The 15,113-nt window shown below is 42.4% G+C and overlaps 1 protein-coding gene and 1 pseudogene across 1 annotated transcript in view; both read left to right on the forward strand.

Moving 5' to 3' along the window:
- The first annotated feature begins 2,067 nt into the window (after positions 1 to 2,067).
- Positions 2,068 to 15,113, forward strand: part of SLC18A1 (solute carrier family 18 member A1) — a 24,433-nt gene continuing 11,387 nt past the window's right edge. The window contains exons 1-8 of the mRNA XM_011366905.2: positions 2,068 to 2,836; positions 4,622 to 4,869; positions 6,161 to 6,524; positions 7,155 to 7,213; positions 10,497 to 10,580; positions 11,798 to 11,890; positions 13,416 to 13,505; positions 13,715 to 13,762. Of these exons, the coding sequence (XP_011365207.1) occupies positions 4,746 to 4,869; positions 6,161 to 6,524; positions 7,155 to 7,213; positions 10,497 to 10,580; positions 11,798 to 11,890; positions 13,416 to 13,505; positions 13,715 to 13,762 (862 nt within the window). The 5' untranslated portion in view covers positions 2,068 to 2,836; positions 4,622 to 4,745. The remainder of the gene's footprint in view (positions 2,837 to 4,621; positions 4,870 to 6,160; positions 6,525 to 7,154; positions 7,214 to 10,496; positions 10,581 to 11,797; positions 11,891 to 13,415; positions 13,506 to 13,714; positions 13,763 to 15,113) is intronic.
- On the forward strand, positions 10,741 to 10,859 carry LOC111744056 (annotated as a pseudogene).

The raw sequence follows: 15,113 nt of genomic DNA on the forward strand, positions 1-15,113 counted from the left end.
TTCAACTTGCAAAACCGAAACTCTAAACCCATAAAACAACTCCTCATTTCTTCCTCTCCCCAGATCCTGGAAACCGCCATTCTACTTTCTGTTTCAGTGAATTTGATCACTCCAGATACCTCAGATAAGTGAAATCATACAGTATTTATCTTTTTATCTCTGGCTTATTTCACTAATTATAATAACCTCAGGATTCAGCCATTTCATAGCATATGTCAGAACTTCTTTCCCTTTTAAGGGTGAGTCCGCTGTTTAAGGCTGAGTCCACATTCCGTTTCTCCATTCATCCAAATGGTGCTCATTTGTGTTGCTTTCACCTTTTGGCAAATGTGCATGACGAATGTGCATAAAGTTTTATATCCTACCTTTTCACTTCCTGTTATAACATCTACGTATATACATATATAATTTTTTCCAGATTGATTTGTACTCTTCTCAATAATCTTTTTTCCTCTGTTTTAGTAGTAACATGACAGTCCTTCAAGCCCATGTACTTAAATATTTTTCAACATTTCGATACTTGACATAGTTCCAATTTTTCCCTAACTACTATAATAATAATTTTGTACCCATGATATTCCCCCCAAATTTTTGCTTATTTTTTGGGGGGAGAATAGATTCCTAGAAGTGAAATTACTGGTTAAAAAGGTATAAATGTTTTATGACTTAAAAGACAAGAGATAGAAAACCAAATTGCCCTCTAAAATAATTGTATCTATTTGCATAGCTACTAATAGTGTATACAAATTTCTATTTCACCATACTCACACCAGCGTTTTTGTTTTTTATACATTAAAAAATTAAACAAGAGGAAGATAAGAGCTCATTCCTGTTTAATAGACAACACTCTGATTATTAATAGTGATGGATATTCATGAGAGCACCCTAGGCTTGGCTAGCCTGTGACTACTAATATGGTAACAGTTGAATGAAATATATATAATGTATAATATATATAATATATATGTATACATTAGAAACATGCCTGACATGTAGTAGGTGCTCAATAAATGATGGCTATTATTATGGTTGCAGTTGTTTCTATTAATGCCCAAAGTATGATGATTCTCAGCCTGTGCCTGCTCTCTCAGGTTCTCTGCTCCCCTAAACCATGGTTTTCCAATTATTTGGGGCACTCCCATTTGGGCAGTATCTCAGAACACTTTTTCTTCCCTGTGGAGGTGCTCTACCCAGCCCTCAGCTGCTGGTGTTCTCTGCTAGGCACAGTTTTGCCTTGCTGGTGGCTGTCCTAAGCCCTCAGAGCACCAGAACTGCACTTAGAGTGGAGAGCATGGTGGCCAACGTGTCACCTGGGTTTCAAACAGGACACTTTCTTATGCCCAGAATCTTTTAAAAGTCTTTTTTACAGCTCTTCCATCTTTTGGCCCTAACCCACTCTCTCCATAGAGTCCGAGGCCACAGGGTGTGTAAAGAGGCCAACATGCCAAGCTCCTTGGGGTAGACAAAGCAAACAATGCCCCTCAAGAGATGTCCACACCTAATCCTGTGAATATGTTACCTTACTTGGTAAAAGAGACTTTGCAAATCTGATTAAGTTCAGGATCTTGAGATGGGGAGATTATCCTATAATATCTGGATGGACCCAGGTAATTACATGAATTCTTATAAATGAAGGAGGGAGACAGGAGCCTAGGAGTGGGGTGTTGCTAACTGAGAATAAGAGTTAATTCTGTGCTGCTGACTTTGAAGTTGGAAGGAGCCCCCAGCCAAGAAATGCAGGAAGCTTCTAGAAGCTGGAAAAAGCAAGGAAACAGATTCTTTCCTAGAGTCTCCAGAAAGATTGCAGCTCTAGCCAACACCTTGGGCCTTCTGACCTCCAGAATTCTAAGATAATACATACGTGTTGTTTTAAGCTATTAATTTTGTGGTAATTTGTTACAGCAGCCATAAGAAACTCTTACACTCCCCTAGTGTCCTGGCCTCCTCCCCCTATTTCTCTTTCCAGATTGCCTTTAAAGCTCTTCCCTTCTTTACTAGCCCTAAAGAGGAAGTCCCCAGGTTAATTCATACAATTAGGAGGGTCCTACCAGTTCCACAGTTAGGAAACTTCTACAGCGATTCTTGCTCATGGGTTGTATTTGTTCTTTTGTAAATTGTTTATGGTCTTTGCCCCACTGATGACTCTTAATATCAGAAAAATATAGATCTACAGTGCCACTCCAAGATCCCACAATGAGCTGCACTCTCTCACGTAGCCATCCATCCAGTTATCCATCCAAGAAATATTTACTGGGCCAGGTATTGAGCTAGTATTGGGATGTGAAGATGGCAGCACAAAATCCAAACCTTTATAGAGGCCATAGGTGTTGGATTTTTATGGCTTGAGAACAACATGCTTAGATTTTTTTTTTTTTTTTTTTTGGTCCTCTGGGTGTTCAAAGATTTGTTTCTTTCCAGAAAACAATTGGGGTACAAGGAGCCTCTTTGACTAAGTAACAAGGGACAGGAACTGCACTCTGGTTCCATTTTGTATTCTAATTTGTATTCAGACCCATGCAAGAGTTAAAGAGTTTGATGCTAAATAAGCACAGATGGAAACCAGCGCAGCCCAGTGCATCTTTGCTTAGGATAATTTCTCCTCTCTTTATTTTCTCCAGTCCTGCCTTCCTGCCTCTGACGCAGGGAGCTAAGGGTCTGAATGAAACCTATTGGAGGTTCCAATTAAATTTTTGTGAACAAAGGGCACACATGGTTTCTCAGATAACAGGTGGCAATAAATCCATCAGCACATCCAGCTTCAGAGAACAGAGTCCCCGCTGAACTGCTAACAGCTGCCAATATCTCATTGAGTACCTCACACAAGATGGGCTCTAAGGTAAGAAGTTTCTCTCTTTAGACAAATTTAATCTTTCCTTGTAAGCTGTGTCTCTCAACAGAAAATTTTGATTCTAATATAAAGTTTATGACAGATTTGTTGACAAATTCCTGTTTTTGTTGGTTGATTGGTTAGTTTGATCTGATTTGTTTGTTCATTCTTTGGTCTGTCTTTAAAGTACTTATTTTATTCCATTTTGCATTTTTTAGTTTTCTATTGTTTTACTTTAAGTCTCTTTACTTATTATTTAGAAATTTGTATTTAGAAATACTTTATACAGAAAAATGAGGGATCTTAAATGATTGCGTATATTTTCTGATTTAAACTTATCTGGGGATTTGGTGCACTGGGGACTCTTGGTTACTTAGAATCTCAGTATGGACAATGTTCTTTTTCCAACCCTGGTCTTACAACAGAATAGAGTAGTTCAGTGCTTGAGATACTTTCAACAGTTGAGGCTGACTCTTGAACCCCAGTGATAAACAGTTAACATTATTTACTTATGTTATGAATGTAGTTAATTATAAAACATTTAGAAATTACAGAAAAGGAAAAAGAAGATAATTAAGTCATTGATTATAATAGCTGACATTTGGGTAGGTATCTCTCTAGTCTTTTAAAACTGTACACATAAATTTCTTTTTAGATAATTAAGGTCAAACTATAAATACGGTTGATATCTTTTTTAAACTTAACATTGTATTGAGTATTTTCTAAATCATTGAAATTATTTTAAAACATGATTTTTAAGAGTTGTTTATATTCCACTATTAACGTGGGTTTTTTTTTCCACTGATATAAATAATTTGGCAATTCATAATTTTGCACATAAATCTTTGACTGCATTTCAGATCATTTCCTTAGGGTTGTTCTTAGAAGCAGAGTTACCAAATCAAAGGATACACAATTTTTAGAGCCTGTTGTATTTAGTGGCAGTAATCTATTTTAAAATTTATATAATTGGTGTTATAGATACAGTAGCAGAAACTATATAAAAGAAAATTAAGTTCTTGCCAGAAACTGTTACTACCTGAAGTTTAACAAGATACTGTTACTTAATGCTGACTAATGACATGAAATCCTAAGAAGAAAACTAACTTTGAAAGTTAATATTTCATTTATGCAGAGCGACACACCTTTCTGAGAAGGGCTTTATAGTTTCAACAGAAGAATAGGAGAGCTTCTAGTACCACAGAGCACGGGACGATGGTGGAGTACAATCCTGCAAGTTATAGAGCTTTTCATTCCAGTTTGACTCTGGTTTTGTGACCCGAGACAAATCTCCCAGCCTCGAGTCTCAGATTTCTCATGGGCAACATAAAAGGGCTAGTCTAGGTTAGTGGTTTTCAATCGGCAGCATGAATCACACTTGTGGTACATGAGATATTTTGAGTGATACATAGATATAAACCATAATTTTTTATTGGCATGGCACACAGTTATTTTTTTTAAACAACTTTTCCAGTTTTTTTTTAAGTAGATTTAGAGAATAAGATTAAGTAAATAATAGTACAATAGTCCTCAGATATGACATAACCATTGAGGCGATGGACAAACATCTGACATTTGAGAAACAAAAAGTTAGGTGATCTCCAGAATCCTCATAATGTGCTAGTGGATTCCAGATATAAAAAACGGGTGAGCGGTGCTTACTTGGAAGGCATTCTGGCAACCAGGTAGAGTTATTAAGACGTTTAAGAAGTGAACAGAGAGAGACAAAGGCATTGATAAATTTCCAAATATCATCCTACTACTTGCAACTCCTTGTACTTTTTATTTTAATAGTGAGTCTCACTGGCCTGGGCAGACTTTCTCCCCTGTTCTGTAAAGGCTGCAGAAGACCTGTACATAAGTGTAACAGGTCTTCCCTAAGAACCTGGAGGAGAGACGGCCCAGCCCAGTCCTCACCATGCTCAGGGCGGTTTCGGACGCCCCTCGGCGGTTGCTGCAGGAGGGGAGAGAGTCCCGGAAGCTGGTGCTGGTGGTGGTGTTTGTGGCTTTGCTCCTGGACAACATGCTGCTTACTGTGGTGGGTACGTCTGGGGTCTCTGCGCTGAGGGTGGTCTGCCCTGGGCAGGGTCATACACACCCTGCTAGCTTTTAGCCAGGAATGGACTGGAGAAAGTTTCCTTTTACACTGGAAAACACACAGAGGTGGCCGGGAAATGGAAGAGACGGCGAGAAATGGAGTCTGAAGCTTTCTCACCATCGCTGAAAGCCTAAGAAGTTCAAAAAGTAGGAGCTTCACAGAGCATCTGACCAAAAAAGAGGCCAACCAGAGCCGGAATTGGCATTACTTTCTTCCTCCCCATGCTACCTTCCCCAGGACTCCAAGTGGCCTCTGTAAGAGTGGGCATCTTCTCACTATGTCGCCTCTCCAGCCTCTGGTCTACCAAAATAACGTATTTTATATGAATATCCAACTTGTTATATATCTACCTTTCTGGTGGTTCACTCCCTCAGAGCTCTGCTTTTTAAAGTTGATAGTCTTTTCTTTACATTCAGTTATGCCAGTAGATAAATGGATGCTAAAAATTTGTCCCTCTTGGGTGAAATATATGCTTTTAAACAAGAAGCTTTCTGAGACAAATTGTTAATCCAACTTCATCAGTTCTCATTATATGTGGTAGTTATGCCTTGTAAAGTCACACTGCAAACACTGAATTGAGCCAATCCTGAATCATTGCTCCTAGGGGAGATACATAAAACTCACATCCCATAAAGATTATAATCTTAAATCCTAAAAACGATGCATCCTGGTAGATTCTGTTTTCTTTACAAAAGAAAAAAACGAGTTTCAGAGTGTGAAGTGACTTGTCTGAGGCCGCCTCACTAATAGGTGCCAGGGCTGGGATCCAAGCACTGTCCAGCTGGCCCAGAGCTGGAGCTGCTTGCCCTGCACTCACCTGCTCCTCCCGTCTCCCTGCTCTGCCAACTCTGCATGAGAGTCGAAACTAGAAGGCAGAGCCCGCCTTGTTCAACCTCAGCTGGAAAAGTGAGCATCTGGCGACTCAAAATTTTTCCTGTCTTGGCATGTATGTCCAAGAAACATCATGATAGCTCCACGAGTAACGATTTTGTGATTGCAGGTAAATTTTAGCCGGTAGGCGAATTAGCCAATAATGAGGACCAATTGTGTAATGGTTGGTACTTCAGCTAATAGGATAATTTGGGCAGGCACAGTCTTTCAATGGGCTTCATATCACGTCACTTAGACACCTGCCTGGAGCGTGACTCTGAACCCCATAGCAATGCCCCTGAACCGACTGTGGTAAAAAGACAACCTGCTCTTAGCCCTCATGACTTGTCCTTCTTGACTTCCAGTGCCCATCGTGCCCTCCTTCCTATATGCCACAGAATTAAAAGAAGTCAACACTTCTCTAGACCTCGGCCCCGCCACGAGTTCCCGGCACACCCTCCCTTCTCCTGCCTTTTCTGCCATCTTCTCTTTCTTCGATAACTACACCATGGCTGTTGAAGAAAGTGCGCCCAGGGGCATGGCATGGACAAATGGCACTTCCGGCACCGTCACCCCTCCAGTCACTGGAGCCCTCTCAGCCCATAAAAACAACTGCCTGCAGGACACACAGTTCTTGGAGGAAGAGAACGTACGGGTTGGGGTTCTGTTCGCTTCGAAGGCTCTGATGCAACTTCTGGTCAACCCGTTCATGGGGCCTCTCACCAACAGGTATCTCAGTGGGTGCTCAGGGGCTTAGGAATAAGAGGATGGGCTGAGATATCCTCAAGGAGGTTAGAAGGGAAAAGAAAAAAACTTACCTTTCTGTGCCCTAGGACAGTCAGCTGTTTGGAAAGCTGGTTATTCCAAAGGATAGCATGACATGGATAGAATGCCATGGGCTTCACATTTTCTTAGTGATATAATGAGTATTGAGTACCAGGGAGAGAATCAGTGAACAGAAGTATACCGTTGATGTGTCCTGAAACATGGCTCCAATGGGTTGAGGGTGGAAATGAGACAGGCCTGTTGCAGTCTAGAGCACTGGCAGTTGTGTTTGGGATTATCCTGCCGTTTCAGAGGGACGTACGCTCTGACTAGGCTATCCTTTCCAGAAAAGAATATTTTGTCCCTGGTCTATGGGTAAATTTGCATATACACATTCACATGTCATAACCCATCTCTATTTGCTTATACACATTCACATGTCATAACCCATCTCTACACCTCCATTCAGAGACATGTTTTCCTATGTACTCAAATAACTGAATTTCTCTTCCCAATTACATGAAAATATGTAGTCCAAAGATATGGATGTCTACTGGAACAGTCTCTCTTTTTTTTTTTTTATTTCTCTTTTAGGATTGGGTATCACATTCCCATGTTTGCTGGCTTTGTTATCATGTTTCTCTCCACAGTTAGTAAGTAATTTGCTTCCCTTTTTTCCCTTCACTGTTTACCTTTGATTTTATCATGTTCCCAGCAGTGGAGAGAGAAGGATCAAGTTAGCCAAGTGGCATATGGTGCTGATTTGAATGCTTTGAAGTTTTTGCTATGGGGATTAGAGTGACTGGTTCTAATTGAAATTTGTATGTTCTGTTATGGAACAGACACTTCACTTCCTTCAGCTGGGGAAACTTGTGTCTGCCATTTTACTGTGTATGCTAGTGTGTGTGTGTGTGTGTGTGTGTGTGTGTGTGTGTGTGTATCAGTAATCCCTTGAGTGAGTTCAGTACAAACCTCCCACCCTTGGGAAGAGGTTGTATTATTTTGATACGCAAAGGTAAAGGGCAACTAACAAAGAATCTAAATTGGACAAGAGCAACTGGAAAATTCCCAAAAGTCTACTTCAAGTAAGAACATTAAAGTTTAAGAAATGTTCTAATTTAGGACAATAAATTTGCTAAAGACACAAGAAAGAGAAAGACAAATAGTCTATCCAGTATCAGACGAATGTTCCTAATAAAATGGAGATGGAATAAGAACAGAAAGTGGGAGGAGGGGAATGTCTGGAAATTGACCCTGAGAGTTAAAATAAGAAGGAAGGAATGGAGTTCTGGTTAATGCAGGAGAACGCAGCCTGTGGACCCACTGGTAGCTCATGACGCCTCTGCTGACTCTCTGCTCCAAACGACATACCTCCTGATACCTCTGGTTTTTCTTACCACCTTTCTGTTACTTCTCCGCTTTTTCTATCGCTTCCCTTCAATTTTTCTTCCCTTCCAGCGTCACATTCAGGGCTGGAGGCTGCAAAATACAGGAGCTTGATGTGTGAAGTTCTGTCTGGAAACAGCAGCTTGTTTGTGAAAATTCCAGCTGAATCAAAGAAAATGAGGAAATTCAAATTAGAAATGTTTCTCAACCTTCTAGAGGCTCAACCTAAGCTAAACAGTAAATTAAAAACTAATAAGATGCTTTGTTTCACCAAATGAGACATAATTCATTCCACAAAACTTTATGGAGCATACATATTATGCTTCAATGGCAAAAGTCACTGAGAAAATGTAAAGAATGAAAAGACACGTTTCCAGCTCCCCAGGTGTTTATGATGCTGTTACCAGAGAGAGTTTGTACACTGGGCCCTAGCAGAGCCCAATCCTGAACACCTGGAATTGCAGTGGAGAAATTCTGGCTATTTTATTACGCATGGCACCACCCAGGAGAAGGGGAAGCTAATGCTCAAAAGCCCGAACTCTCTGGTGGCCTGTAGGTTACAGATTATGTAGGGCAAACTCACAAGACACTGTGGGTTAGGGGGTTCCGGGTTGTGCTGGGAGCTGAAGACAGTTCTGAGGTCTGTTCCAACATCCCTCTGTCTGTTCTCATGGAAAAGTAGCCAGGGGTTCATTCCACCTTAGTTAGGGCTCAGGAGCTGAAACATAACTTAGCTCAAGATGTTATCTAGTCTGGCAGAGGTCTGGACCACATGATCTTTAGTCAGGTGTGAGCTATTGTCCTCTGTTCCCCTGGGGGTTGCTGATTATCTTGGGGAAAGGCTAAGTCTCTGAGGGGTGGGTAGGGGTGTGTGTGTGTGTGTGTGTGTGTGTGTGTGTGTGTGTGTGTGTGTGGAGAGAGAGAGAGAGACAGACAGGCAGACAGACAGAAAGGATTTCTAAAGCTAGGGTTTAAAGCTAAATTTAAGTAAAGTCATAAGGGCCCTTGGCTTCAATGCTTGCCTTGGGAGACCTGACAAATACCCTGCAGAATAAGATAATGCTACAGAATCCCATACTCTTCAGCATAAGGTTTTCACCTGATTCTCTGCCAAGAATTCATGTTTCAAAAGCTTTTCTCATCTACCAAACTGTAGATATTAAATAATAATTATTGTTCCAATGCATACCTAGTGTTGCTATACTGAGTTGGCCTGATTATAGCAGAGGCTTGGTGTTTAGTGTCTCCTGAGTCATATTGGGGTTAGGATTTTTAAAATACTAAAAAAAGGTTGCTGCTGTCCATTACAACCCTTAAAGGCCTCCAACTGAGAACCTTGCTTAATGCGATTAGGAGCTAAATGGTGGCCTTAGTTAGGATGCAAAGTGAAAAAGAAATTGCCCTGGTGTATCTGGGTAGGGTAACCAACCACCCTCCTCCTTTGCCTGAGATTAAGGGACCTCCCAGGATGTGAGACTTTGGCTTTTAAAACCAGGAAAGCCCTAGGCAAACAGAGACGAGCTGGTCACTGTATTCTCCAAAGAAATGGGAAGAGCCGACTTGAACAGATTGGAAATCAGAACCCCTGAGAGACAGAACCAGAGGAGAGGCCAAGCACATACGTGTTTGGGAGACGGTGTGATCATGTCGGGAGGACTAGGAGATTATAAGACATCAAACAAGCAAAGACATCTGTAATGAATGGGCAAGGGATCCCAATTCTGCTGATGCAGACACTCAGGGAGGGAGTCTTCTGTCTTCCTAGGGCATTGCCCTGGTACTGGAGGTGAGACACGTCTGCACTGACCAGCCTACCACCAACACCCTGTAATTTAGTTTTTGATAACAGGTTCCTGTTTGGTTCTCAGTTTTGTGTATGTTAGTCTCTAGCAGATTCAACCTCTCCAAGGGCATGAACTGGATGTCTCCTTATTTCACATCTGCTACAGAGTCTAGCAAAGCTACATGTTCAGTATTACTTAGTAAATATTTATTCTTTTGGCTAAAAGATCTTCCAATATAAGGTAAAGGGAAAGATTTGATTGGATAGCAAGATATTATTTTAATATCTACCCAATACATATGGTCCTTAAAAAACATGCAACATTTATCTCTGTCCTCCAGATGACCTAATGGGGCCCAACAATGGCAAAAGTCAAGTTTGGGTTTTGCATATGGAGGATCCAGACGTAGGATCTAAGGCCACTTCCCAGTCCAGGACATTGGACTTGTTGGACAGCCCTGATTCCAGTGCACATGGTATTGGATGTTGGGCTTTGGGCAGGAAATGTGGAAATCCAGCCTTCCATCCACTGTGTGGCGAATTGGTTTATGCTTCTTGGTTTCTAAGTCTTCATGCCAACTAAAATGCAATCCTGATTAAGGGGTGGGAGATTAGAAAAGCAACTCCAAAAACAGGGAGAAGTGAGCATGACTTATTAAAACATATACAAAATGGTTCATATCTCTTACATCACGGGCACGTTTTCTGGTGGCCGGGGAACAAAGGCAATTTGCTAACTGGAACTTCTTGCTATTCTATTTGCCCAGTGTTTGCTTTTTCTGGTACCTATACCCTGCTCTTTGTGGCTCGAACCCTTCAAGGCATTGGATCTTCATTTTCATCTGTTGCAGGTAATGCTGACATCTTCACACACACACACACACAAACACACACACACACACACACACACACACACGAACTCACACACAGACACATACATGCACATATTACCTCTCTTACCATCTCTTAATACCTTTAGACACTATAAGATTTACCTAAAGAAATTAAAGAGCCTACAGCCATGCCACCCTGAACAAGCCCGATCCCATCTGATCTCAAAAGCTAAGCAGGGTTGGGCCTGGTTAGTACTTGGATGGGAGGCCACCTAGGAAGATCAGGTGCTATAGGCATAAAAAATTTAAAAAATAAGGGATTGTAAACTGACAAGGTCCTTGCAATCTGTGAAGTCAACCAAGGTTGCCTCGCCTAAAAAAATAATAATAATAAAAATAAAATAAATTTAAAAAATAAAGAAATTAAGGAAAATATCAAGCGTCCCTAGATCATCCCAGTCAAACCAAAAATAAAGAAATTAAGAGAAAAAAAGTAGGAGGCAGAAATTGGAATTCAAAAACAGATAATGTAGAGTTGCTGGCAGTGCTTATAAGTTTCTGACTTAACTTCCTCTGATGATGTTAGATGGAGCCAGCTCAGCTCAGAGCAAGCCCGAGGTAAAACCATGAAATAAGCCAGGCTTTTACTTAATCTCCCTCTATGGTCTTTTCTTCTGTCCCCTCTTGCCATTTTATAGGAACAGTAATGTTAATACTACCAGTAAAACCATTGCAGTTTGCAAATACAATGTTGAATGTCATCCTGTGCCATTTTACACGTGGGGGAATGGACATGAGAGCCCAGCCCGTGCTCTCTTCCAGGCACTCAGTGCCTTCATACTTGTCCCGGGGCATTCCTGTCGAATAGAACAGTGCTCTGTGTTTATAGGTTTTCCCTGCCTCAACCTACTCCATGTCCATTCATTCAGGGAAATATGCTAGGAAATGCTAAAATAGTATGAAATGTGGTGTCATGGGACAATGGTATTCTGTGTTCCGTTCCCAGAGACTTTTCACTTCCAACAATATTCTGAATAGAAGGAGTGAGCAATGTGGGAGTTCGGGGGATCAGTGAGGCAGTATTGGTAAAATACTATGGGTTAAGTTTTGTAAAACCCCTCAAGCTGAAACACCAGCCAAGATGATCCCTGAAGATGTAACTGAGCAGAGACCAGGACCCTGTGAGAGAGGCAGACAGAAAACTCCTCCATTCTAACTTCATCTGTTACTCTCAGGTCTTGGGATGCTGGCAAGTGTCTATACTGATGACTATGAGAGAGGCCGTGCCATGGGAATCGCCTTGGGGGGCCTGGCTTTGGGACTGCTGGGTGAGTGGCATCTGACCCCAGACCTAGATTCGGGAGGGTGAGGTCCCACAGACTCTGAAGATGGCTCCAGGAGGCAGTGCTCCTGAGGTCGCGGAAGACAATATTTTCCTTCCTTCTCTGTCCATCGCATTTTGAGTCCTGAAATTTTGCCCATGAAATGTGACCCTTTTCCCCTCTACAAGGTAAACAGCCTGGGAATGGTCCAGAATCCTAGTCTACTCAAGAGGGTGCCTCTCCTCATGTTAGCTGCCACTGCTTCACTGCGGCTTCCCCACATGTCCAGCTTTCAACATGAGGGCATGCTCCTTGTCAGACAACCTCCTTTGATCCTCACCACCACACTATGAAGGAGAAACGATTGCCCCCATCGTAGAGATGAGGATAAGAGAGGTGAGACAGTCATCCGAGGTCACACAGCCAGGCTATGCCAGAGCCAGGACACAAATGTAGATTGTCTGGGCTTGAATCCCAAGCTCCAAACCATCAGGTTGTAGTGTCTTTGAGATCCATCCCTCAAAGACGGTTTAATTGACCAGTCCGACGAGCCACGTACTTTCACTGAGCACTGATTACGTGCAAGTGCAGGGCTGGCACAGAGGGGATGCAGTTAACGAGCTTCAGACATGGCTCCCTCCCTGTAGCACCTTACAAGCTGACCGGGGAGAAAACAACAAAAGTCGCTTCCCCGGCACAGACTCCACCCTCTACTGCCATGGGGAAGAGATGGAACAAAACCCCGCTCTTAATTTGTCCCCACCTACCCAAGCTAAAACCCGTACATCCTGGTCTCCTTTCTCACCTCCCGCTCCCAAAAGAACATGCCCATTATATCCCCCACCGGGTACGATGTGACAAGGTCAGCGTCTCGTCACAGCTCACTTGGAATATGGCACCAGCTTCCTGATCTCTCGCACAGTCTCTCCTTCCTCCAAGGTGCTGCAGAAGAAGCTCCCTATGTCCAGAGCTGGTGGTGTTTCTCCCCCGCTAAAAAGCACTGATGTTTCTCTCTGGCCACAAGGCTACGTCTTTATCTGGATACACGGGTTCCTTGGCTATTTGGCCTCAACCTTCCCAATCTCTACTCTTCCTCTCCCAAACACTCACATGCTATAGCACTGACTGCCTTCTATTTCTTCTCCAGCCACACTCTCTTTTCTGACACCTTTGTGCTCTTCACACCTGAATCTTCCCCACGAGTACCGCCCACCTGACAAAGCCCAGGTAGCTACCTGAACTCACTCCACTGGACTTATGAGTCACTTTGTAGATGGAAGCTTTACCATTGAACTTTACTTTTCACCATGTTCCAATTATTTGGGCCCCTCGGCTCCCCACCATGCACATTTTCTCCATTAGAATGTGAGTCTCTTAGAACCGGGTCTTCTTCATCTCTGAATCCCCAGAACCTCATGTGCAGCTCAGCCCCAAGTAGGCCTTCAGTAAACATGGGCGATCCACGTGAACAAGTCACACTAGCTGGTACTGGCCCTCACCTCGGGAATCTGTGCCTGCTTTGCCTTTCCAGCGGGAGCTCCCTTCGGAAGTGTGATGTATGAGTTTGTTGGGAAGTCTGCCCCCTTCCTCATCTTGGCCTTCTTGGCACTACTGGATGGAGGTAAGTCCCCGTAAGAGGCCATCAGAGAGGTCAGGTTGGAAATGCTTTAAGCTGTGGGGTCAGTCCTGACATGTTTGAATGGATCGAGCACTGCCGCCTCCCAGGAAAGAAGGAAGAAACGCAGGGAATCAGAGCCGTACATGATCGGGGGAGAGCAATGTGGCTGTTAGGAGCCTCCAACTAATCAGTGGACAAACTTTCTTTCTTAGCACTCCAGCTTTGTATCCTACAGCCTTCCAAAGTCTCCCCAGAGGTAAGTAGACACCAAGCTCTATCGCCATATAGAATGGCTAAGTGCAGTGGCCCAAGCGTCCCTAGATCATCCCAGTCAAACCATAAAAAGAAAGGTAAAGGGCAATGGAGTCAGGGAAAGTGAGACCTGTACTTAGGTTCTCAGATAGGGTCATATTGAGGGTAGTGTGGAGGATGGTGAGGGCGTCCGGCTTGATGTTGGATGAAGATGGAGGAAGGGCCTTGAGAAGAATCAAAGAAACCGTTGATAGATAGATAGATAGATAGATAGATAGATAGATAGATAGATAGATAGATAGATAGATTATAGATAGATGTCATACACCACATAACAATGTTTTGGTCAATGACAGACCACATGTACAATGATGGTCTCATAAGATTATAATAGAGCTGAAAAATTCCTGTCCAGTAGTGATGTTATAGCTGTTCTGACGTCATAGCCATCGTAATGTCATGTATCATGTGTTTGTGGTATAAACAAACCTACTAGGCTGCCAGTCGTATAAAAGTATAGCACATACAATTATGTGCAGTACATTATACTTGATAATAATAATAACTATGTTACTGCTTTATATACTTTCTATACTATACTTTTTATCATTATTTTAAAATGTACTCTATTTATGAAAAAAGAGTTTGATATAAAATGCTGTGTTACGCTGGCAGCACCCCCATCCATCTCGTGTTTACTGTGTCTCTTGCTTGCACCGTTTTCTCTTGTGCTTGAATTAATATCGTGTTGTTTTGTATAGTAACATATTGTGCAGGCTTGTAGCCTGAGAGCAATAGGCTATGCCATACAGCCTAGGTGTGTAGTAGGCTAGACCATTCAGGTTTGTGTAAGTGCACTCTGATGTTCACACAATCACAAAGTCACCTAATGACACGTTTCTCAGAAAGTATCCCCATCACTAAGCAGCATATGACTATATATATTCATGTGTTAATATGCGTATACACATATAAATACTTTTTAACTCAGAACCAGGAAGGAGACAATGACTTTGGGACCTGAGTATTCACAATTATAACATCTCAGAGCTAAAGAAGACATTAGAGGCCATCTGGGCAACCTCTCCCCACAAGAGCGCCCTTACGGACTGTCATTCTGTCACAGTTAAATATCAGAGTTGCTATTTGTCTGACTCCAAGCCAAAGATGGCTCTGGGAAATCCATATCAAACCATGAAGAAAGATAAGAAAGTGCAAAAAACATGGGAAAGTTTGATCTAAATATCTTGATTTTGTGGCCAAGTCAGACCAAAGTGCAGGTAACTTAGAGACCCACCACCTGTGATTGGCATCCGAAGCGGGGCAGCATTGTGCACCTGAGCCCTGGCCCTGTGAGCT

The sequence above is a fragment of the Pteropus vampyrus genome, unplaced genomic scaffold (genome assembly GCF_000151845.1).
Source record: "Pteropus vampyrus isolate Shadow unplaced genomic scaffold, Pvam_2.0 Scaffold126, whole genome shotgun sequence".
In the NCBI taxonomy this organism is placed as follows: Eukaryota; Metazoa; Chordata; class Mammalia; order Chiroptera; family Pteropodidae; genus Pteropus; species Pteropus vampyrus.